General features: G+C 47.9%; 1 protein-coding gene across 1 annotated transcript in view; it reads left to right on the top strand.

The window, feature by feature from the left end:
• LOC139544423 (methyl-CpG-binding domain protein 2-like) overlaps window positions 1-27100 on the top strand; it is a 141802-nt gene that overhangs the window by 61212 nt on the left and 53490 nt on the right. Inside the window, exon 5 of the mRNA XM_071351495.1 lies at window positions 26874-26964. Coding sequence (XP_071207596.1) covers window positions 26874-26964 — 91 coding nt within the window. The remainder of the gene's footprint in view (window positions 1-26873; window positions 26965-27100) is intronic.

Consider the following 27100-nt stretch of genomic DNA (forward strand, 5'->3'; position numbering starts at 1 on the left):
AGCCAGCCATAGCCGTTATAGAGCCAGCCATAGCCGTTATAGAGCCAGCCATAGCCGTTATAGAGGCAGCCATAGCCGTTATAGAGCCAGCCATAGCCGTTATAGAGCCAGCCATAGCCGTTATAGAGCCAGCCATAGCCGTTATAGAGAAATAGATCTATGTGAGTCAACAAGGCTGCATGACATCTGAGGGCCATTTTCTCCACCTGCAGTGAATAGCAGAGGAGCCAGTCTACCCTGAGTAGTTTAAACGACAGACCACTAGGCCCAGTCTACCCTGAGTAGTTTAAACGACAGACCACTAGACCCAGTCTACCCTGAGTAGTTTAAACGACAGACCACTAGGCCCAGTCTACCCTGAGTAGTTTAAACGACAGACCACTAGGCCCAGTCTACCCTGAGTAGTTTAAACGACAGACCACTAGACCCAGTCTACCCTGAGTAGTTTAAACGACAGACCACTAGACCCAGTCTACCCTGAGTAGCTTAAATGACAGACCACTAGACCCAGTCTACCCTGAGTAGTTTAAACGACAGACCACTAGGCCCAGTCTACCCTGAGTAGCTTAAATGACAGACCACTAGACCCAGTCTACCCTGAGTAGCTTAAATGACAGACCACTAGACCCAGTCTACCCTGAGTAGTTTAAACGACAGACCACTAGGCCCAGTCTACCCTGAGTAGTTTAAACGACAGACCACTAGGCCCAGTCTACCCTGAGTAGTTTAAACGACAGACCACTAGGCCCAGTCTACCCTGAGTAGTTTAAACGACAGACCACTAGGCCCAGTCTACCCTGAGTAGTTTAAACGACAGACCACTAGGCCCAGTCTACCCTGAGTAGTTTAAACGACAGACCACTAGGCCCAGTCTACCCTGAGTAGTTTAAACGACAGACCACTAGGCCCAGTCTACCCTGAGTAGTTTAAACGACAGACCACTAGACCCAGTCTACCCTGAGTAGTTTAAACGACAGACCACTAGGCCCAGTCTACCCTGAGTAGTTTAAACGACAGACCACTAGACCCAGTCTACCCTGAGTAGTTTAAACGACAGACCACTAGACCCAGTCTACCCTGAGTAGCTTAAATGACAGACCACTAGACCCAGTCTACCCTGAGTAGTTTAAACGACAGACCACTAGGCCCAGTCTACCCTGATTAGCTTAAATGACAGACCACTAGACCCAGTCTACCCTGAGTAGCTTAAATGACAGACCACTAGACCCAGTCTACCCTGAGTAGTTTAAACGACAGACCACTAGACCCAGTCTACCCTGAGTAGCTTAAACGACAGACCACTAGACCCAGTCTACCCTGAGTAGCTTAAATGACAGACCACTAGACCCAGTCTACCCTGAGTAGCTTAAATGACAGACCACTAGGCCCAGTCTACTTTGAGTAGCAGACATGACAGACCACTAGGCCCAGTCTACCCTGAGTAGCAGACATGACAGACCACTAGACCCAGTCTACCCTGAGTAGCAGACATGACAGACCACTAGGCCCAGTCTACCCTGAGTAGCAGACACGACAGACCACTAGGCCCAGTCTACCCTGAGTAGCAGACATGACAGACCACTAGACCCAGTCTACCCTGAGTAGTTTAAATGACAGACCACTAGACCCAGTCTACCCTGAGTAGCAGACATGACAGACCACTAGGCCCAGTCTACCCTGAGTAGCAGACACGACAGACCACTAGGCCCAGTCTACCCTGAGTAGCAGACATGACAGACCACTAGACCCAGTCTACCCTGAGTAGCAGACATGACAGACCACTAGACCCAGTCTACCCTGAGTAGTTTAAATGACAGACCACTAGGCCCAGTCTACCCTGAGTAGCAGACATGACAGACCACTAGACCCAGTCTACCCTGAGTAGTTTAAACGACAGACCACTAGGCTCAGTCTACCCTGAGTAGTTTAAACGACAGACCACTAGGCTCAGTCTACCCTGAGTAGTTTAAACGACAGACCACTAGACCCAGTCTACCCTGAGTAGCTTAAACGACAGACCACTAGACCCAGTCTACCCTGAGTAGCTTAAATGACAGACCACTAGACCCAGTCTACCCTGAGTAGCTTAAATGACAGACCACTAGGCCCAGTCTACTTTGAGTAGCAGACATGACAGACCACTAGGCCCAGTCTACCCTGAGTAGCAGACATGACAGACCACTAGACCCAGTCTACCCTGAGTAGCAGACATGACAGACCACTAGGCCCAGTCTACCCTGAGTAGCAGACACGACAGACCACTAGGCCCAGTCTACCCTGAGTAGCAGACATGACAGACCACTAGACCCAGTCTACCCTGAGTAGTTTAAATGACAGACCACTAGACCCAGTCTACCCTGAGTAGCAGACATGACAGACCACTAGGCCCAGTCTACCCTGAGTAGCAGACACGACAGACCACTAGGCCCAGTCTACCCTGAGTAGCAGACATGACAGACCACTAGACCCAGTCTACCCTGAGTAGCAGACATGACAGACCACTAGACCCAGTCTACCCTGAGTAGTTTAAATGACAGACCACTAGGCCCAGTCTACCCTGAGTAGCAGACATGACAGACCACTAGACCCAGTCTACCCTGAGTAGTTTAAATGACAGACCACTAGACCCAGTCTACCCTGAGTAGCAGACATGACAGACCACTAGACCCAGTCTACCCTGAGTAACAGACATGACAGACCACTAGACCCAGTCTACCCTGAGTAGCAGACATGACAGACCACTAGACCCAGTCTACAGACCACTAGACCCAGTCTACCCTGAGTAGCTTAAATGACAGACCACTAGACCCAGTCTACCCTGAGTAGCAGACATGACAGACCACTAGGCCCAGTCTACCCTGAGTAGCAGACATGACAGACCACTAGACCCAGTCTACCCTGAGTAGCAGACATGACAGACCACTAGACCCAGTCTACAGACCACTAGACCCAGTCTACCCTGAGTAGCTTAAATGACAGACCACTAGACCCAGTCTACCCTGAGTAGCAGACATGACAGACCACTAGACCCAGTCTACCCTGAGTAGCAGACATGACAGACCACTAGACCCAGTCTACAGACCACTAGACCCAGTCTACCCTGAGTAGCTTAAATGACAGACCACTAGACCCAGTCTACCCTGAGTAGCAGACATGACAGACCACTAGGCCCAGTCTACCCTGAGTAGCAGACATGACAGACCACTAGACCCAGTCTACCATGTACAGCACAGAGAGCTGTAAATCACAGTTAGTGTGGGTGTAATTGATGCGCATGTGTAATTGATGCGAAGGTGTAATTGATGTGCAGGTGTAATTGATGCGAAGGTGTAATTGATGCGAAGGTGTAATTGATGCGAAGGTGTAATTGATGCGCAGGTGTAATTGATGCAAAGGTGTAATTGATGCAAAGGTGTAATTGATGCAAAGGTGTAATTGATGCGCATGTGTAATTGATACGCATGTGTAATTGATGCGAAGGTGTAATTGATGCGCAGGTGTAACTGATGCGCAGGTGTAATTGATGCGCAGGTGTAATTGATGCGAAGGTGTAATTGATGCGAAGGTGTAATTGATGCGCAGGTGTAATTGATGCAAAGGTGTAATTGATGCAAAGGTGTAATTGATGCAAAGGTGTAATTGATGCAAAGGTGTAATTGATGCGCATGTGTAATTGATACGCATGTGTAATTGATGCGCAGGTGTAATTGATGCGCAGGTGTAATTGATGCGCAGGTGTAATTGATGCGAAGGTGTAATTGATGCGAAGGTGTAATTGATGCGAAGGTGTAATTGATGCGCAGGTGTAATTGATGCAAAGGTGTAATTGATGCAAATGTGTAATTGATGCAAAGGTGTAATTGATGCGCATGTGTAATTGATACGCATGTGTAATTGATGCGCAGGTGTAATTGATGCGCAGGTGTAATTGATGCGCAGGTGTAATTGATGCGAAGGTGTAATTGATGCGAAGGTGTAATTGATGCAAAGGTGTAATTGATGCAAAGGTGTAATTGATGCAAAGGTGTAATTGATGCAAAGGTGTAATTGATGCAAAGGTGTAATTGATGCAAAGGTGTAATTGATGCAAAGGTGTAATTGATGCAAAGGTGTAATTGATGCAAAGGTGCAATTGATGCAAAGGTGCAATTGATGCAAAGGTGCAATTGATGCAAAGGTGTAATTGATGCAAAGGTGTAATTGGTGCAAAGGTGTAATTGATGCGCATGTGTAATTGATGCGCATGTGTAATTGATACGCAGGTGTAATTGATACGCAGGTGTAATTGATGCAAAGGTGTAATTGATGCAAAGGTGTAATTGATGCAAAGGTGTAATTGATGCAAAGGTGTAATTGATGCAAAGGTGTAATTGATGCAAAGGTGTAATTGATGCAAAGGTGCAATTGATGCGAAGGTGCAATTGATGCGAAGGTGTAATTGATGCGAAGGTGTAATTGATGCGAAGGTGCAATTGATGCGAAGGTGCAATTGATGCGAAGGTGTAATTGATGCACAGGTGTAATTGATGCGAAGGTGTAATTGATGCGAAGGTGTAATTGATGCGAAGGTGGATGTTTTTGTGCGTGTTCTGCTCTTTTTTACTGTGATCTATAGCGGGTGTTTTGGTGTTCTTGTATACGTGTGTGTGTGTGTGTGTGTGTGTGTGTGTGTGTGTGTGTGTGTGTGTGTGTGTGTGTGTGTGTGTGTGTGTGTGTCAGCTATTCAGCCAGTCACTTAGTCAGCTATTCAGCCAGTCACTTAGTCAGCCAGCCAGTCAGTCACTTAGTCAGTCACTTAGTCAGCCAGCCAGCCAGTCAGTCAGTCAGTCAGCCAGCCAACCATTCACATAGTCAGTTAGTCAACCAGTCACTTAGTCGGCCAGTCAGTTAGTCAGTCAGTCAGCCAGCCAGTCAGTCAGCCAGCCAGTTAGTCAGCCAGCCAGTCACTTAGTCAGCCAGTCAGCCAGCCAGTCAGTCACTTAGTCAGTCAGCCAGCCAGTCACTTAGTCAGCCAGTCAGTCAGCCAGCCTGTCACTTAGTCAGTCAGCCAGCCAGTCAGTCACTTAGTCAGTCAGTCAGCCAGCCACTTAGTCAGCCAGCCAGCCAGCCAGTTAGTTAGCCAGCCAGCCAGTCATTCACTTAGTCCGTCAGCCAGCCAGCCAGCCAGTCACTTAGTCAGCCAGTCATTCAGCCAGCCAGTCACTTAGTCAGTCAGCCAGCCAGTCAGTCACTTAGTCAGTCAGTCAGCCAGCCAGTTAGTCAGCCAGCCAGTCACTTAGTCAGCCAGCCAGTCAGTCACTTAGTCCGTCAGCCAGCCAGCCAGCCAGTCACTTAGTCAGTCAGCCAGCCAGCCAGCCAGCCAGCCAGTCACTTAGTCAGTCAGCCAGCCAGCCAGTCATTTAGTCAGCCAGCCAGCCAGTCACTTAGTCAGCTAGCCAGCCAGTCACTTAGTCAGCCAGCCAGCCAGCCAGTCACTTAGTCAGCCAGCCAGCCAGCCAGTCACTTAGTCAGCCAGCCAGCCAGTCAGTCACTTAGTCAGTCAGCCAGTTAGCCAGCCAGCCAGTCACGAGGAGGGTTATGGTAATGTATCAGGTAATTCTCTCTCTCTCCCACCAATAAGCTGCTTCTGTGTCGTTGGGACAATCTGCCTACTCAGCAACTTCTGTTCCCATGACACCCACCCCATCTCCTTGTTGCCGGGGAGATCATTCTGTCCCCCTACACACACAGCTATGTCTTACTATACTTGTGAGAACTTTTTAGAGACCAACAATTGATTCCCATTCAAAATCATATTCTCCCTAACCCATAATGCAGTGCCTGACTAGTCACCACTGTCTAGCCCCAACACAACACCATTCAGTAACAGGCTTGGGCTGTGTTAACTAGTCACCACTGTCTAGTCCCAACACAACACCATTCAGTAACAGGCTTGGGCTGTGTTAACTAGTCACCACTGTCTAGCCCCAACACAACACCATTCAGTAACAGGCTTGGTCTGTGTTAACTAGTCACCACTGTCTAGTCCCCAGCACAACACCATTCAGTAACAGGCTTGGGCTGTGTTAACTAGTCACCACTGTCTAGTCCCCAACACAACACCATTCAGTAACAGGCTTGGGCTGTGTTAACTAGTCACCACTGTCTAGTCCCAACACAACACCATTCAGTAACAGGCTTGGGCTGTGTTAACTAGTCACCACTGTCTAGTCCCCAACACAACACCATTCAGTAACAGGCTTGGGCTGTGTTAACTAGTCACCACTGTCTAGTCCCCAACACAACACCATTCAGTAACAGGCTTGGGCTGTGTTAACTAGTCACCACTGTCTAGTCCCCAACACAACACCATTCAGTAACAGGCTTGGGCTGTGTTAACTAGTCACCACTGTCTAGTCCCAACACAACACCATTCAGTAACAGGCTTGGGCTGTGTTAACTAGTCACCACTGTCTAGTCCCAACACAACACCATTCAGTAACAGGCTTGGGCTGTGTTAACTAGTCACCACTGTCTAGTCCCCAACACAACACCATTCAGTAACAGGCTTGGGCTGTGTTAACTAGTCACCACTGTCTAGTCCCAACACAACACCATTCAGTAACAGGCTTGGGCTGTGTTAACTAGTCACCACTGTCTAGTCCCCAACACAACACCATTCAGTAACAGGCTTGGGCTGTGTTAACTAGTCACCACTGTCTAGTCCCCAACACAACACCATTCAGTAACAGGCTTGGGCTGTGTTAACTAGTCACCACTGTCTAGTCCCAACACAACACCATTCAGTAACAGGCTTGGGCTGTGTTAACTAGTCACCACTGTCTAGTCCCCAACACAACACCATTCAGTAACAGGCTTGGGCTGTGTTAACTAGTCACCACTGTCTAGTCCCAACACAACACCATTCAGTAACAGGCTTGGGCTGTGTTAACTAGTCACCACTGTCTAGTCCCCAACACAACACCATTCAGTAACAGGCTTGGGCTGTGTTAACTAGTCACCACTGTCTAGTCCCCAACACAACACCATTCAGTAACAGGCTTGGGCTGTGTTAACTAGTCACCACTGTCTAGTCCCCAGCACAACACCATTCAGTAACAGGCTTGGGCTGTGTTAACTAGTCACCACTGTCTAGTCCCCAACACAACACCATTCAGTAACAGGCTTGGGCTGTGTTAACTAGTCACCACTGTCTAGTCCCAACACAACACCATTCAGTAACAGGCTTGGGCTGTGTTAACTAGTCACCACTGTCTAGTCCCCAACACAACACCATTCAGTAACAGGCTTGGGCTGTGTTAACTAGTCACCACTGTCTAGTCCCAACACAACACCATTCAGTAACAGGCTTGGGCTGTGTTAACTAGTCACCACTGTCTAGTCCCAACACAACACCATTCAGTAACAGGCTTGGGCTGTGTTAACTAGTCACCACTGTCTAGTCCCCAACACAACACCATTCAGTAACAGGCTTGGGCTGTGTTAACTAGTCACCACTGTCTAGTCCCAACACAACACCATTCAGTAACAGGCTTGGGCTGTGTTAACTAGTCACCACTGTCTAGTCCCCAGCACAACACCATTCAGTAACAGGCTTGGGCTGTGTTAACTAGTCACCACTGTCTAGTCCCAACACAACACCATTCAGTAACAGGCTTGGGCTGTGTTAACTAGTCACCACTGTCTAGCCCCAACACAACACCATTCAGTAACAGGCTTGGGCTGTGTTAACTAGTCACCACTGTCTAGTCCCAGCACAACACCATTCAGTAACAGGCTTGGGCTGTGTTAACTAGTCACCACTGTCTAGTCCCCAACACAACACCATTCAGTAACAGGCTTGGGCTGTGTTAACTAGTCACCACTGTCTAGTCCCAACACAACACCATTCAGTAACAGGCTTGGGCTGTGTTAACTAGTCACCACTGTCTAGTCCCCAACACAACACCATTCAGTAACAGGCTTGGGCTGTGTTAACTAGTCACCACTGTCTAGTCCCCAACACAACACCATTCAGTAACAGGCTTGGGCTGTGTTAACTAGTCACCGCTGTCTAGTCCCCAACACAACACCATTCAGTAACAGGCTTGGGCTGTGTTAACTAGTCACCACTGTCTAGTCCCCAACACAACACCATTCAGTTACCATGACAACACTTCAGGCTCCATACAGAGAGACAACAGACTACCGAGTCAAGGTGCTCCCTTCCCCTACCACTATCTGTGGTCTAAGGACAGTGAGGGACATTTAGACTAGCTGTGTCTGTAGTCTGAGGACACTGAGGGACATTTAGACTAGCTGCTGTGTCTGTAGTCTGAGGACAGTGAGGGACATTTAGACTAGCTGCTGTGTCTGTGGTCTGAGGACAGTGAGGGACATTTAGACTAGCTGCTGTGTCTGTGGTCTGAGGACAGTGAGGGACATTTAGACTAGCTGCTGTGTCTGAGGACACTGAGGGACATTTAGACTAGCTGCTGTGTCTGTGGTCTGAGGACAGTGAGGGACATTTAGACTAGCTGTGTCTGTGGTCTGAGGACAGTGAGGGACGTTTAGACTAGCTGTGTCTGTGGTCTGAGGACAGTGAGGGACATTTAGACTAGCTGCTGTGTCTGTAGTCTGAGGACAGTGAGGGACATTTAGACTAGCTGCTGTGTCTGTGGTCTGAGGACAGTGAGGGACATTTAGACTAGCTGTGTCTGTGGTCTGAGGACAGTGAGGGACGTTTAGACTAGCTGTGTCTGTGGTCTGAGGACAGTGAGGGACGTTTAGACTAGCTGCTGTGTCTGTAGTCTGAGGACAGTGAGGGACATTTAGACTAGCTGCTGTGTCTGAGGACAGTGAGGGACGTTTAGACTAGCTGTGTCTGTGGTCTAAGGACAGTGAGGGACATTTAGACTAGCTGCTGTGTCTGTGGTCTGAGGACAGTGAGGGACATTTAGACTAGCTGCTGTGTCTGAGGACAGTGAGGGACATTTAGATTAGCTGCTGTGTCTGTAGTCTGAGGACACTGAGGGACATTTAGACTAGCTGCTGTGTCTGAGGACAGTGAGGGACATTTAGACTAGCTGCTGTGTCTGAGGACAGTGAGGGACGTTTAGACTAGCTGCTGTGTCTGAGGACACTGAGGGACATTTAGACTAGCTGTGTCTGTGGTCTGAGGACAGCGAGGGACATTTAGACTAGCTGCTGTGTCTGAGGACACTGAGGGACATTTAGACTAGCTGCTGTGTCTGAGGACAGTGAGGGACATTTAGACTAGCTGCTGTGTCTGAGGACAGTGAGGGACGTTTAGACTAGCTGTGTCTGTGGTCTAAGGACAGTGAGGGACATTTAGACTAGCTGCTGTGTCTGAGGACAGTGAGGGACATTTAGATTAGCTGTGTCTGTGGTCTGAGGACAGTGAGGGACATTTAGACTAGCTGCTGTGTCTGAGGACAGTGAGGGACATTTAGACTAGCTGTGTCTGTGGTCTGAGGACAGTGAGGGACATTTAGACTAGCTGCTGTGTCTGAGGACAGTGAGGGACATTTAGACTAGCTGTGTCTGTGGTCTGAGGACAGTGAGGGACATTTCGACTAGCTGCTGTGTCTGAGGACAGTGAGGGACATTTAGATTAGCTGCTGTGTCTGTAGTCTGAGGACACTGAGAGACATTTAGACTAGCTGTGTCTGTGGTCTGAGGACAGTGAGGGACATTTAGACTAGCTGCTGTGTCTGAGGACAGTGAGGGACATTTAGCCTAGCTGCTGTGTCTGAGGACAGTGAGGGACATTTAGACTAGCTGCTGTGTCTGAGGACAGTGAGGGACATTTAGACTAGCTGCTGTGTCTGAGGACAGTGAGGGACATTTAGCCACTGTTAGGCTGTATGTGTGAGACTGAGGCTGGCTGGCAGATAATGTGACTTTAAGATGTGCTGCCTAATGAGGCTGTGAAGAAAATGGAGTGATCACACATGTATACATGGAACGAGGAGGAGGAATCCACTTAGGATTTGGACATTTTCATCTCCCACCGATGACTTTCCTGAGGTTCTCCTCCCCCTCCTCCTCACCTCTCTACCCCTCCTCCTCTCCCTCCCCCTTCCTATACCTCTCTACCCTTCCTCTTCACCTCTCTACCCCTCCTCCTCTCCCTGCCCCTTCCTCCTCACCTCTCTACCCCTCCTCCTCTCCCTCCCCCTTCCTATACCTCTCTACCCTTCCCCCTCACCTCTCTACCCCTCCTCCTCTCGCTCCCCCCCTCCTCATCTCCCTCCCCTTCCTCTTCACCTCTCTACCCCTCCTCCTCTCCCTCCCCCTTCCTATACCTCTCTACCCTTCCCCCTCACCTCTCTACCCCTCCTCCTCTCATTCCCCCCACCTCCTCTCCCTCCCCTTCTTATACCTCTCTACCCCTCCTCTTCTCCCTCACCTTCCTATACCTCTCTACCCTTCCTCCTCACCTCTCTACCCCTCCTCCTCTCCCTCCCCCTCCTCCTCTCCCTCCCCCTTCCTATACCCCTCTACCCTTCCTCTTCACCTCTCTACCCCTCCTCCTCTCCCTCCCCTTCCTATACCTCTCTACCCTTCCTCCTCACTTCTCTACCCCTCCCCCTCTCGCTCCCCCCTCCTCATCTCCCTCCCCTTCCTCATCACCTCTCTACCCCACCTCCTCTCGCTCCCCTCCTCCTCATCTCCCTCCCCTTCCTCATCACCTCTCTACCCCTCCTCCTCTCCCTCACTCTCTCTCCTCCTACCCCTAGTGATGGCTCCCATGAAGGCCTCCCCCTCCTCCTCTCGCTCCCCCCTCCTCATCTCCCTCCCCTTCCTCATCACCTCTCTACCCCTCCTCCTCTCGCTCCCCTCCTCCTCATCTCCCTCCCCTTCCTCATCACCTCTCTACCCCTCCTCCTCTCCTCTCCATGAAGGCCTCCCCCTCCTCCTCTCCTCTCCATGAAGGCCTCCCCCCTCCTCCTCTCCCCTGGAATAAGGGATGGACTTTGGATCACTGACCTTATCAAGCAGCTAACATTTTGATCCAGCGCTTTAGAAAGACCCCTCCTCCTTTACTTTTCACTAATAGCTCAGACACACCGGTAGGATTGTCAAACGTTTTCCTGCCGACAGTACTTAGCACCTCTGAGCAGTGTTTGGCAATGCTTATCCGTGCATATTGCGTATGGTCCAGATTCAAGCTATCAGCGCTAATATTGCTATTTTGTAGAAAGCCGTTGTTATTACTAGCCAGTTGGTCACGACTAGATAACTACCGAGCAAGATGATGAATAAAACAATCAAATTCACTCTCCATACTTCCATATTGCCAGTGCCAGCCCACAGCCAAATGTTTAACTATTTAGCTAATGATAGCTAGCACAATATAGCTATCTAGCTAGCTAAGGACACTGCACTAACATCGGCAGCTAACACAGGCAACTTTTTAATGGAAACTAGCTAATCAATTGTGATGTCATTATAATGTCAATACTAGCTACAGTAGTTAGCTATTTTGGAGGAAGTATTTAGTGTTGTGTGCATTGGGTCTGTGCACTTAACTAGCTACCATCCCATAGCCTACATTGCATATGAAGTGTGACAAGCTCATCTATGGATGTACTGAGAAAACAACCTATTTTTACTTTTCAGTTTGTGTTGGCTTTGGGCTCTCTGATTGGCTCAAAGTCAAGTTGTTGGACACCTGACGAGTATTACAATTCTACAAGTAGAAACGGAAGGTCGGTGGCTACCGGTTGCGCACGCAGCAAGTCCTGCTTCTGTTCTAGCAAGAGAAGGAACGGCCTTCCACTGTGACGAGTACCCAGCAGCAGTCTATCTGCAGTGAGATTCTCTGTGTGGTTTCATGCTTCAAGGCCAGAGACAAAGAGATTCCTTCGCTGCTCTTTCATTTGCTGCTGCTGTTACTGGCATACACTTAAATACACATCACATACTTAACCCTGATGTTAAGGGATGTCAAATACTAGATGCCCACGAGATGCTTATAAGATATCCCACTATGCCCTCAGACAAACGATCAAACAGATTGAATCCTTCTACACCGGCTATGATGCGCGTCGGATGTGGCAGGGCTTGAAAACTATTACGGACTCCAAAGGGAAACCCAGCCGAGAGCTGCCCAGTGACACAAGCTTACCAGACGAGCTAAATGCCTTTTATGCTCGCTTCGAGGCAAGCAACACTGAAGCATGCATGAGAGCACCAGCTGTTCCGGAAGACTGTGTGATCACGCTCTCCGTAGCCGATGTGAGCAAGACCTTTAAACAGGTCATCATTCACAAAGCCGCTGGGCCAGACGGATTACCAGGACGTGTACTCAAAGCATGTGCGGACCAACTGTCAAGTGTCTTCACTGATATTTTCAACCTCTCCCTGACTGAGTCTGTAACACCTACATGTTTCAAACAGATCACCATAGTCCCTGCGCCCAAGATAGGGAAGGTAACCTGCCTAAGTAGCACGTTGGTAGCCATGAAGTGCTTTGAAAGGCTGGTCATGGCTCACATCAACACCATCACGCCGGAAACCCTAGACCCACTCCAATTTTCATACCGCCCCAACAGATCCACAGATGACGCAATCTCAATCATAATCCACGCTGCCCTTTCCCACCTGGACAAAAGGAACACCCATGTGAGAATGCTATTCATTGACTACAGCTTAGTGTTCAACACCATAGTACATTCAAAGTAATCACTAAGCTAAGGACCCTGGGACTAAACACCTCCCACTGCAACAGGATCCTGGACTTCCTGACAGGCCGCCCCCAGGTGGTAAGGGTAGGCAAAAACACGTCTGCCACGCTGATCCTCAACACGGGGGCCCCTCAGGGGAGTGTGCTTAGTCCCCTCATGTACTCCCTGTACACCCACGACTGCGTGACCAAGCAGGACTCCAACACCATCATTAAGTTTGCTGACGACACAACAGTGGTAGGCCTGATCACCGACAACGATGAGACGGCCTATAGGGAGGAGGTCAGAGATCTGGCAGTGTGGTGCCAGGACAACAACCTCTCCCTCAACGTGCGCAAGACAAAGGAGCTGATCGTGGACTACAGGAAAAGGAGGGCTGACCAGGCCCCCATTGACATCGACTGAGCTGTAGTGGAGCGGGTCCCTATAGCTGTCTCAGAGATAGCTAGGCCCCTCCCTTTAATGCTCTCGGAGATAGCTAGGCCCCTCCCTTTAATGCTCTCGGAGATAGCTAGGCCCCTCCCTTTAATGCTCTCGGAGTTAGCTAGGCCCCTCCCTTTAACGCGCTCGGAGATAGCTAGGCCCCTCCCTCGAACGCTCTCAGAGATAGCTAGGCCCCTCCCTTTAATGCTCTCGGAGATAGCTAGGCCCCTCCCTTTAATGCTCTCGGAGATAGCTATGCCCCTCCCTTTAATGCTCTCGGAGATAGCTATGCCCCTCCCTTTAATGCTCTCGGAGATGGCTATGCCCCTCCCTTTAACGCTCTTAGAGATAGCTAGGCCCCTCTCTTTAACGCTCTCGGAGATGGCTATGCCCCTCCCTTTAACGCTCTTAGAGATAGCTATGCCCTCCCTTTAACGCTCTTAGAGATAGCTAGGCCCCTCCCTTTAACGCTCTCGGAGATAGCTAGGCCTCTCCCTTTAACGCTCTTAGAGATAGCTATGCCCATCCCTTTAACGCTCTTAGAGATAGCTAGGCCCCTCCCTTTAACGCTCTCGGAGATAGCTAGGCCCCTCCCTTTAACGCTCTCGGAGATAGCTATGCCCCTCCCTTTAACGCTCTTAGAGATAGCTAGGCCCCTCCCTTTAACGCTCTCAGAGATAGCTAGGCCTCTCCCTTTAACGCTCTTAGAGATAGCTAGGCCCCTCCCTTTAACACTCTTAGAGATAGCTAGGCCCCTCCCTTTAATGCTCTCGGAGATGGCTATGCCCCTCCCTTTAACGCTCTTAGAGATAGCTATGCCCCTCCCTTTAACGCTCTTAGAGATAGCTAGGCCCCTCCCTTTAACGCTCTCGGAGATAGCTAGGCCTGTCCCTTTAACGCTCTTAGAGATAGCTATGCCCATCCCTTTAACGCTCTTAGAGATAGCTAGGCCCCTCCCTTTAACGCTCTCGGAGATAGCTAGGCCCCTCCCTTTAACGCTCTCGGAGATAGCTATGCCCCTCCCTTTAACGCTCTTAGAGATAGCTAGGCCCCTCCCTTTAACGCTCTCGGAGATAGCTAGGCCTCTCCCTTTAACGCTCTTAGAGATAGCTAGGCCCCTCCCTTTAACGCTCTTAGAGATAGCTATGCCCCTCCCTTTAACGCTCTTAGAGATAGCTAGGCCCCTCCCTTTAATGCTCTCGGAGATAGCTAGGCCCCTCCTTTTAATGCTCTCAGAGATAGCTAGGCTCCTCTATATCCTATATAACTACTGTCTATATTGTCTACACACACCATCATATATTTCTATATTTATATTCTGGACTCTGACGTTGCTTGTTCTGATATTTCTTAACTTCTTTATTTTTACTTCTGGATTATGTGAGTATTGGTTTGTATTGTTGGGTATTATCACTGCACTGTTGGAGGTAGAAACACAAGCATATCACTGCACTGTTGGAGGTAGAAACACAAGCATATCACTGCACTGTTGGAGGTAGAAACACAAGCATATCACTGTACTATAGGAGGTAGAAACACAAGCATATCACTGCACTGTTGGAGGTAGAAACACAAGCATATCACTGTACTGTTGGAGGTAGAAACACAAGCATATCACTGCACTGTTGGAGGGTAGAAACACAAGCATATCACTGTACTGTTGGAGGTAGAAACACAAGTATATCACTGTACTGTTGGAGGTAGAAACACAAGCATATCACTGTACTGTTGGAGGTAGAAACACAAGCATATCACTGCACTGTAGGAGGGTAGAAACACAAGCATATCACTGCACTGTAGGAGGTAGAAACACAAGCATATCACTGCACTGTAGGAGGTAGAAACACAAGCATATCACTGCACTGTAGGAGGTAGAAACACAAGCATATCACTGTACTGTAGGAGGTAGAAACACAAGCATATCACTGCACTGTAGGAGGTAGAAACACAAGCATATCACTGTACTGTTGGAGGTAGAAACACAAGCATATCACTGTACTGTTGGAGGTAGAAACACAAGCATATCACTGTACTGTTGGAGGTAGAAACACAAGCATATCACTGTACTGTTGGAGGTAGAAACACAAGCATATCACTGTACTGTTGGAGGTAGAAACACAAGCATATCACTGTACTGTTGGAGGGTAGAAACACAAGCATATCACTGTACTGTTGGAGGTAGAAACACAAGCATATCACTGCACTGTTGGAGGTAGAAACACAAGCATATCACTGTACTGTTGGAGGTAGAAACACAAGCATATCACTGCACTGTAGGAGGTAGAAACACAAGCATATCACTGCACTGTTGGAGGTAGAAACACAAGCATATCACTGTACTGTAGGAGGTAGAAACACAAGCATATCACTGGACTATAGGAGGTAGAAACACAAGCATATCACTGCACTGTTGGAGGTAGAAACACAAGCATATCACTGGACTATAGGAGGTAGAAACACAAGCATATCACTGCACTGTTGGAGGTAGAAACACAAGCATATCACTGTACTGTAGGAGGTAGAAACACAAGCATATCACTGTACTGTAGGAGGTAGAAACACAAGCATATCACTGTACTGTAGGAGGTAGAAACACAAGCATATCACTGCACTGTTGGAGGTAGAAACACAAGCATATCACTGTACTGTTGGAGGAAGAAACACAAGCATATCACTGCACTGTTGGAGGTAGAAACACAAGCATTTCACTGCACTGTTGGAGGTAGAAACACAAGCATATCACTGTACTGTAGGAGGTAGAAACACAAGCATATCACTGTACTGTAGGAGGGTAGAAACACAAGCATATCACTGTACTGTAGGAGGGTAGAAACACAAGCATATCACTGCACTGTAGGAGGTAGAAACACAAGCATATCACTGTACTGTAGGAGGGTAGAAACACAAGCATATCACTGTACTGTAGGAGGTAGAAACACAAGCATATCACTGGACTGTAGGAGGTAGAAACACAAGCATATCACTGCACTGTTGGAGGTAGAAACACAAGCATATCACTGCACTGTTGGAGGTAGAAACACAAGCATATCACTGTACTGTTGGAGGTAGAAACACAAGCATATCACTGTACTGTTGGAGGGTAGAAACACAAGCATATCACTGCACTGTTGGAGGGTAGAAACACAAGCATATCACTGCACTGTTGGAGGTAGAAACACAAGCATATCACTGTACTGTTGGAGGGTAGAAACACAAGCATATCACTGGACTGTAGGAGGGTAGAAACACAAGCATTTCACTGCACTGTTGGAGGTAGAAACACAAGCATATCACTGTACTGTTGGAGGTAGAAACACAAGCATATCACTGCACTGTTGGAGGTAGAAACACAAGCATATCACTGCACTGTTGGAGGTAGAAACACAAGCATATCACTGCACTGTAGGAGGGTAGAAACACAAGCATATCACTGTACTGTAGGAGGTAGAAACACAAGCATATCACTGGACTGTAGGAGGGTAGAAACACAAGCATTTCACTGCACTGTTGGAGGTAGAAACACAAGCATATCACTGGACTGTAGGAGGTAGAAACACAAGCATATCACTGGACTGTAGGAGGTAGAAACACAAGCATATCACTGCACTGTTGGAGGGTAGAAACACAAGCATATCACTGTACTGTTGGAGGTAGAAACACAAGCATATCACTGTACTGTTGGAGGTAGAAACACAAGCATATCACTGCACTGTTGGAGGGTAGAAACACAAGCATATCACTGCACTGTTGGAGGTAGAAACACAAGCATATCACTGTACTGTTGGAGGTAGAAACACAAGCATATCACTGGACTGTAGGAGGTAGAAACACAAGCATATCACTGCACTGTAGGAGGTAGAAACACAAGCATATCACTGTACTGTTGGAGGTAGAAACACAAGCATATCACTGCACTGTTGGAGGTAGAAACACAAGCATATCACTGCACTGTTGGAGGGTAGAAACACAAGCATATCACTGCACTGTTGGAGGTAGAAACACAAGCATATCACTGCACTGTTGGAGGGTAGAAACACAAGCATATCACTGGACTGTTGGAGGTAGAAACACAAGCATATCACTGTTCTGTTGGAGGTAGAAACACAAGCATATCACTGCACTGTTGGAGGTAGAAACACAAGCATATCACTGTACTGTTGGAGGTAGAAACACAAGCATATCACTGCACTGTTGGAGGGTAGAAACACAAGCATATCACTGTACTGTTGGAGGTAGAAACACAAGCATATCACTGTACTGTAGGAGGTAGAAACACAAGCATATCACTGCACTGTTGGAGGTAGAAACACAAGCATATCACTGTACTGTTGGAGGTAGAAACACAAGCATATCACTGCACTGTAGGAGGGTAGAAACACAAGCATATCACTGTACTGTTGGAGGTAGAAACACAAGCATATCACTGTACTGTTGGAGGCAGAAACACAAGCATATCACTGCACTGTTGGAGGTAGAAACACAAGCATATCACTGCACTGTAGGAGGGTAGAAACACAAGCATATCACTGCACTGTAGGAGGTAGAAACACAAGCATATCACTGCACTGTTGGAGGCAGAAACACAAGCATATCACTGGACTGTTGGAGGTAGAAACACAAGCATATCACTGCACTGTTGGAGGTAGAAACACAAGCATATCACTGCACTGTAGGAGGTAGAAACACAAGCATATCACTGTACTGTTGGAGGTAGAAACACAAGCATATCACTGTACTGTAGGAGGTAGAAACACAAGCATATCACTGCACTGTTGGAGGTAGAAACACAAGCATATCACTGCACTGTTGGAGGTAGAAACACAAGCATTTCACTGCACTGTTGGAGGGTAGAAACACAAGCATATCACTGCACTGTAGGAGGTAGAAACACAAGCATATCACTGTACTGTTGGAGGTAGAAACACAAGCATATCACTGGACTGTAGGAGGTAGAAACACAAGCATATCACTGTACTGTAGGAGGTAGAAACACAAGCATATCACTGCACTGTTGGAGGTAGAAACACAAGCATATCACTGTACTGTTGGAGGGTAGAAACACAAGCATATCACTGGACTGTAGGAGGTAGAAACACAAGCATATCACTGCACTGTAGGAGGTAGAAACACAAGCATATCACTGTACTGTTGGAGGGTAGAAACACAAGCATATCACTGCACTGTTGGAGGGTAGAAACACAAGCATATCACTGTACTGTTGGAGGTAGAAACACAAGCATATCACTGTACTGTTGGAGGTAGAAACACAAGCATATCACTGTACTGTTGGAGGTAGAAACACAAGCATATCACTGTACTGTAGGAGGTAGAAACACAAGCATATCACTGTACTGTTGGAGGGTAGAAACACAAGCATATCACTGCACTGTAGGAGGTAGAAACACAAGCATATCACTGTACTGTTGGAGGGTAGAAACACAAGCATATCACTGCACTGTTGGAGGGTAGAAACACAAGCATATCACTGTACTGTTGGAGGTAGAAACACAAGCATATCACTGTACTGTTGGAGGTAGAAACACAAGCATATCACTGTACTGTAGGAGGTAGAAACACAAGCATATCACTGCACTGTAGGAGGTAGAAACACAAGCATATCACTGCACTGTTGGAGGGTAGAAACACAAGCATATCACTGTACTGTTGGAGGTAGAAACACAAGCATATCACTGCACTGTAGGAGGGTAGAAACACAAGCATATCACTGTACTGTAGGAGGGTAGAAACACAAGCATATCACTGCACTGTTGGAGGTAGAAACACAAGCATATCACTGTACTGTTGGAGGTAGAAACACAAGCATATCACTGCACTGTTGGAGGTAGAAACACAAGCATATCACTGCACTGTTGGAGGTAGAAACACAAGCATATCACTGCACTGTTGGAGGTAGAAACACAAGCATATCACTGTACTGTTGGAGGTAGAAACACAAGCATATCACTGCACTGTAGGAGGTAGAAACACAAGCATATCACTGTACTGTTGGAGGTAGAAACACAAGCATATCACTGCACTGTAGGAGGTAGAAACACAAGCATATCACTGCACTGTTGGAGGTAGAAACACAAGCATATCACTGTACTGTAGGAGGTAGAAACACAAGCATATCACTGCACTGTAGGAGGTAGAAACACAAGCATATCACTGCACTGTTGGAGGTAGAAACACAAGCATATCACTGCACTGTTGGAGGGTAGAAACACAAGCATATCACTGTACTGTAGGAGGTAGAAACACAAGCATATCACTGCACTGTAGGAGGTAGAAACACAAGCATATCACTGCACTGTTGGAGGGTAGAAACACAAGCATATCACTGTACTGTTGGAGGTAGAAACACAAGCATATCACTGTACTGTTGGAGGTAGAAACACAAGCATATCACTCTACTGTAGGAGGTAGAAACACAAGCATATCACTCCACTGTAGGAGGTAGAAACACAAGCATATCACTCTACTGTAGGAGGTAGAAACACAAGCATATCACTGCACTGTTGGAGGGTAGAAACACACGCATATCACTGTACTGTAGGAGGTAGAAACACAAGCATATCACTGCACTGTTGGAGGTAGAAACACAAGCATATCACTGTACTGTAGGAGGGTAGAAACACAAGCATATCACTGCACTGTAGGAGGGTAGAAACACAAGCATATCACTGTACTGTTGGAGGGTAGAAACACAAGCATATCACTGCACTGTTGGAGGTAGAAACACAAGCATATCACTGTACTGTAGGAGGGTAGAAACACAAGCATATCACTGTACTGTTGGAGGGTAGAAACACAAGCATATCACTGTACTGTTGGAGGGTAGAAACACAAGCATATCACTGCACTGTTGGAGGTAGAAACACAAGCATATCACTGTACTGTAGGAGGGTAGAAACACAAGCATATCACTGTACTGTTGGAGGGTAGAAACACAAGCATATCACTGCACTGTTGGAGGTAGAAACACAAGCATATCACTGTACTGTAGGAGGGTAGAAACACAAGCATATCACTGCACTGTTGGAGGTAGAAACACAAGCATATCACTGCACTGTTGGAGGTAGAAATACAAGCATGTCACTGCACTGTTGGAGGTAGAAACACAAGCATGTCACTGGACTGTAGGAGGGTAGAAACACAAGCATATCACTGCACTGTTGGAGGTAGAAACACAAGCATTTCACTGGACTGTAGGAGGTAGAAACACAAGCATATCACTGGACTGTTGGAGGTAGAAACACAAGTATATCACTGCACTGTTGGAGGTAGAAACACAAGCATATCACTGTACTGTTGGAGGTAGAAACACAAGCATATCACTGCACTGTTGGAGGTAGAAACACAAGCATATCACTGTACTGTTGGAGGTAGAAACACAAGCATATCACTGCACTGTTGGAGGGTAGAAACACAAGCATATCACTGCACTGTTGGAGGGTAGAAACACAAGCATATCACTGTACTGTAGGAGGTAGAAACACAAGCATATCACTGCACTGTTGGAGGGTAGAAACACAAGCATGTCACTGTACTGTAGGAGGTAGAAACACAAGCATATCACTGCACTGTTGGAGGGTAGAAACACAAGCATATCACTGTACTGTAGGAGGTAGAAACACAAGCATATCACTGCACTGTTGGAGGGTAGAAACACAAGCATATCACTGTACTGTAGGAGGGTAGAAACACAAGCATATCACTGCACTGTTGGAGGTAGAAACACAAGCATATCACTGTACTGTTGGAGGTAGAAACACAAGCATATCACTGCACTGTTGGAGGTAGAAACACAAGCATATCACTGCACTGTTGGAGGTAGAAACACAAGCATATCACTGCACTGTAGGAGGTAGAAACACAAGCATATCACTGTACTGTTGGAGGTAGAAACACAAGCATATCACTGCACTGTAGGAGGTAGAAACACAAGCATATCACTGCACTGTTGGAGGTAGAAACACAAGCATATCACTGTACTGTAGGAGGTAGAAACACAAGCATATCACTGCACTGTAGGAGGTAGAAACACAAGCATATCACTGCACTGTTGGAGGTAGAAACACAAGCATATCACTGCACTGTTGGAGGTAGAAACACAAGCATATCACTGTACTGTTGGAGGTAGAAACACAAGCATATCACTCTACTGTAGGAGGTAGAAACACAAGCATATCACTGGACTGTAGGAGGGTAGAAACACAAGCATATCACTCCACTGTAGGAGGTAGAAACACAAGCATATCACTCCACTGTAGGAGGTAGAAATACAAGCATATCACTGCACTGTTGGAGGGTAGAAACACACACATATCACTGTACTGTAGGAGGTAGAAACACAAGCATATCACTGCACTGTTGGAGGTAGAAACACAAGCATATCACTGTACTGTTGGAGGGTAGAAACACAAGCATATCACTGCACTGTTGGAGGTAGAAACACAAGCATATCACTGTACTGTAGGAGGGTAGAAACACAAGCATATCACTGCACTGTTGGAGGTAGAAATACAAGCATGTCACTGCACTGTTGGAGGTAGAAACACAAGCATGTCACTGGACTGTAGGAGGGTAGAAACACAAGCATATCACTGCACTGTTGGAGGTAGAAACACAAGCATTTCACTGGACTGTAGGAGGTAGAAACACAAGCATATCACTGGACTGTTGGAGGTAGAAACACAAGTATATCACTGCACTGTTGGAGGTAGAAACACAAGCATATCACTGTACTGTTGGAGGTAGAAACACAAGCATATCACTGCACTGTTGGAGGTAGAAACACAAGCATATCACTGTACTGTTGGAGGTAGAAACACAAGCATATCACTGCACTGTTGGAGGGTAGAAACACAAGCATATCACTGCACTGTTGGAGGGTAGAAACACAAGCATATCACTGCACTGTTGGAGGTAGAAACACAAGCATATCACTGTACTGTAGGAGGTAGAAACACAAGCATATCACTGTACTGTTGGAGGTAGAAACACAAGCATATCACTGCACTGTTGGAGGTAGAAACACAAGCATATCACTGTACTGTTGGAGGTAGAAACACAAGCATATCACTGCACTGTTGGAGGTAGAAACACAAGCATATCACTGCACTGTAGGAGGTAGAAACACAAGCATATCACTGCACTGTTGGAGGGTAGAAACACAAGCATATCACTGCACTGTTGGAGGGTAGAAACACAAGCATATCACTGCACTGTTGGAGGGTAGAAACACAAGCATATCACTGTACTGTAGGAGGTAGAAACACAAGCATATCACTGCACTGTTGGAGGGTAGAAACACAAGCATATCACTGTACTGTAGGAGGTAGAAACACAAGCATATCACTGCACTGTTGGAGGGTAGAAACACAAGCATATCACTGTACTGTAGGAGGTAGAAACACAAGCATATCACTGCACTGTTGGAGGGTAGAAACACAAGCATATCACTGCACTGTTGGAGGGTAGAAACACAAGCATATCACTGTACTGTAGGAGGTAGAAACACAAGCATATCACTGCACTGTTGGAGGGTAGAAACACAAGCATATCACTGTACTGTAGGAGGTAGAAACACAAGCATATCACTGTACTGTAGGAGGTAGAAACACAAGCATATCACTGCACTGTAGGAGGTAGAAACACAAGCATATTACTGTACTGTTGGAGGTAGAAACACAAGCATATCACTGTACTGTTGGAGGTAGAAACACAAGCATATCACTGTACTGTTGGAGGGTAGAAACACAAGCATTTCACTGCACTGTAGGAGGTAGAAACACAAGCATTTCACTGTACTGTTGGAGGTAGAAACACAAGCATATCACTGGACTGTTGGAGGTAGAAACACAAGCATATCACTGCACTGTAGGAGGTAGAAACACAAGCATTTCACTGCACTGTTGGAGGTAGAAACACAAGCATATCACTGCACTGTTGGAGGGTAGAAACACAAGCATATCACTGCACTGTTGGAGGTAGAAACACAAGCATATCACTGCACTGTAGGAGGTAGAAAAACAAGCATATCACTGTACTGTAGGAGGTAGGAACCCAAGCATATCACTGGACTGTAGGAGGTAGAAACACAAGCATATCACTGCACTGTAGGAGGTAGAAACACAAGCATATCACTGTACTGTAGGAGGTAGGAACCCAAGCATATCACTGCACTGTTGGAGGTAGAAACACAAGCATATCACTGCACTGTTGGAGGTAGAAACACACGCATATCACTGGACTGTTGGAGGTAGAAACACAAGCATATCACTGCACTGTTGGATGTAGAAACACAAGCATATCACTGAACTGTTGGAGGTAGAAACACAAGCATATCACTGGACTGTAGGAGGTAGAAACACAAGCATATCACTGGACTGTTGGAGGTAGAAACACAAGCATATCACTGTACTGTTGGAGGGTAGAAACACAAGCATATCACTGGACTGTAGGAGGTAGAAACACAAGCATATCACTGTACTGTTGGAGGTAGAAACACAAGCATATCACTGCACTGTAGGAGGTAGAAACACAAGCATATCACTGTACTGTAGGAGGTAGAAACACAAGCATATCACTGCACTGTTGGAGGTAGAAACACAAGCATATCACTGCACTGTTGGAGGTAGAAACACAAGCATATCACTGCACTGTTGGAGGGTAGAAACACAAGCATATCACTGCACTGTTGGAGCTAGAAACACAAGCATATCACTGTACTGTAGGAGGTAGAAACACAAGCATATCACTGCACTGTTGGAGGTAAAAACACAAGCATATCACTGTACTGTTGGAGGGTAGAAACACAAGCATATCACTGTACTGTTGGAGGTAGAAACACAAGCATTTCACTGCACTGTTGGAGGTAGAAACACAAGCATATCACTGCACTGTTGGAGGTAGAAACACAAGCATTTCACTGTACTGTAGGAGGGAAACACAAGCATATCACTGCACTGTTGGAGGTAAAAACACAAGCATATCACTGTACTGTTGGAGGGTAGAAACACAAGCATATCACTGTACTGTAGGAGGTAGAAACACAAGCATATCACTGTACTGTTGGAGGTAGAAACACAAGCATATCACTGCACTGTAGGAGGTAGAAACACAAGCATATCACTGCACTGTTGGAGGTAGAAACACAAGCATATCACTGTACTGTTGGAGGTAGAAACACAAGCATATCACTGCACTGTAGGAGGTAGAAACACAAGCATATCACTGCACTGTTGGAGGTAGAAACACAAGCATATCACTGTACTGTTGGAGGGTAGAAACACAAGCATATCACTGCACTGTTGGAGGTAGAAACACAAGCATATCACTGTACTGTAGGAGGTAGAAACACAAGCATATCACTGCACTGTTGGAGGTAGAAACACAAGCATATCACTGTACTGTTGGAGGTAGAAACACAAGCATATCACTGTACTGTTGGAGGTAGAAACACAAGCATATCACTGCACTGTTGGAGGTAGAAACACAAGCATATCACTGTACTGTTGGAGGTAGAAACACAAGCATTTCACTGCACTGTAGGAGGGTAGAAACACAAGCATATCACTGCACTGTAGGAGGTAGAAACACAAGCATATCACTGTACTGTTGGAGGGTAGAAACACAAGCATATCACTGTACTGTTGGAGGTAGAAACACAAGCATTTCACTGCACTGTTGGAGGTAGAAACACAAGCATATCACTGTACTGTTGGAGGTAGAAACACAAGCATTTCACTGCACTGTAGGAGGGTAGAAACACAAGCATATCACTGCACTGTAGGAGGTAGAAACACAAGCATATCACTGTACTGTTGGAGGTAGAAACACAAGCATATCACTGCACTGTTGGAGGTAGAAACACAAGCATATCACTGCACCTGAGATAACATCTGCAGATCGGTGTACGAGCACCAATAAAGTTTGATTTGAGTGAATTGGCTCCTAAATGTTTTCAAGACGGTGGAGAAAAGAGGAGTAGATTTGTATTGAAGTGAGGAAGATGCTGCAGTGCCACTCTAACTGGAGAGAATATTAGTTTAGGACTAGTTTATGACTAGTTTAGGACTAGTTTAGGACTAGTTTAGGACCAAGGAAGATGGGCGATGGGTTGTTGGTCTGCTGCCATCATGGCCTAATGAAGGGGAGCCATCCCCTGCCATGCCAGCCATGCCAGTCTCCCGCAGCTGCCCCCTGCCATGCCAGCCATGCCAGTCTCCCCCAGCTGCCCCCTGCCGCCGCCAGCCATGCCAGTCTCCCCCAGCTGCCCCCTGCCGCCGCCAGCCATGCCAGTCTCCCCCAGCTGCCCCCTGCCATGCCAGCCATGCCAGTCTCCCCCAGCTGCCCCCTGCCATGCCAGCCATGCCAGTCTCCCCCAGCTGCCCCCTGCCGCCGCCAGCCATGCCAGTCTCCCCCAGCTGCCCCCTGCTGCCGCCAGCCATGCCAGTCTCCCCCAGCTGCCCCCTGCCATGCCAGCCATGCCAGTCTCCCCCAGCTGCCCCCTGCCATGCCAGCCATGCCAGTCTCCCCCAGCTGCCCCCTGCCGCCGCCAGCCATGCCAGTCTCCCCCAGCTGCCCCCTGCCACCGCCAGCCATGCCAGTCTCCCCCAGCTGCCCCCTGCCATGCCAGCCATGCCAGTCTCCCCCAGCTGCCCCCTGCCGCCGCCAGCCATGCCAGTCTCCCCCAGCTGCCCCCTGCCGCCGCCAGCCATGCCAGTCTCCCCCAGCTGCCCCCTGCCACCGCCAGCCATGCCAGTCTCCCCCAGCTGCCCCCTGCCATGCCAGCCATGCCAGTCTCCCCCAGCTGCCCCCTGCCGCCGCCAGCCATGCCAGTCTCCCCCAGCTGCCCCCTGCCGCCGCCAGCCATGCCAGTCTCCCCCAGCTGCCCCCTGCCATACCAGCCATGCCAGTCTCCCCCAGCTGCCCCCTGCCGCCGCCAGCCATGCCAGTCTCCCCCAGCTGCCCCCTGCCGCCGCCAGCCATGCCAGTCTCCCCCAGCTGCCCCCTGCCATGCCACCCATGCCAGTCTCCCCCAGCTGCCCCATGCCAGCCATGCCAGTCTCCCCCAGCTGCCCCCTGCCGCCGCCAACCATGCCAGTCTCCCCCAGCTGCCCCCTGCCGCCGCCAGCCATGCCAGTCTCCCCCAGCTGCCCCCTGCCATGCCAGTCTCCCCCAGCTGCCCCATGCCAGCCATGCCAGTCTCCCCCAGCTGCCCCCTGCCGCCGCCAGCCATGCCAGTCTCCCCCAGCTGCCCCCTGCCGCCGCCAGCCACGCTGATGTGGCTGGGTGTCTCTCTGTGTCTCTTTCGGTCGGTTATCTCGTCTCGCTTTGAAGGCCTTCGTGTCTTGCTATTTATTCTCTCTTGAACTCTTGTTGTTACTGCTGTGCTGGGATTTATACCCCAAAACCTGAATTAACTCTAATTGGATAAATACCACGTCCTGTTTTCTGGGGGTTCTGGGTCCTCCTCTGCTCCTCACCTAACTGTTCCATCCCTCTGTTTCCTCTCCTCTCCTCATCTCATCACCCTCTCTGTTTCCTTTCCTGTTCTCATCACCCCTCTGTTTCCTCTCCTCCTTTCCTCATCTCATCACCCCTCTGTTTCCTTTCCTGTTCTCATCACCCCTCTGTTTCCTCTCCTCCTCTCCTCATCTCATCACCCCTCTGTTTCCTTTCCTGTTCTCATCACCCCTCTGTTTCCTCTCCTCCTCTCCTCATCTCATCACCTGTCTGTTGTGTTTGCAGCTGTTCTGGGAGAAGCGGTTGAAAGGCCTGAGGGCGTCAGACAGCACAGAAGAGGTCCTCAGGACCATGGATCTTCCCAAGGGTTTAACAAGTAGGAGCCCAACCTGTAGTCTCTCTGTTTATGTCTCTGATGTTAATAATAGGCCATCGTTCATGTTATAGTTCTATATAACCGTATTATCTTACAATTATAAATGGTATTTGATCTATTATTAGTTATATCTAAT

Source organism: Salvelinus alpinus, chromosome 18, assembly GCF_045679555.1.
Source record: "Salvelinus alpinus chromosome 18, SLU_Salpinus.1, whole genome shotgun sequence".
In the NCBI taxonomy this organism is placed as follows: domain Eukaryota; kingdom Metazoa; phylum Chordata; class Actinopteri; order Salmoniformes; family Salmonidae; genus Salvelinus; species Salvelinus alpinus.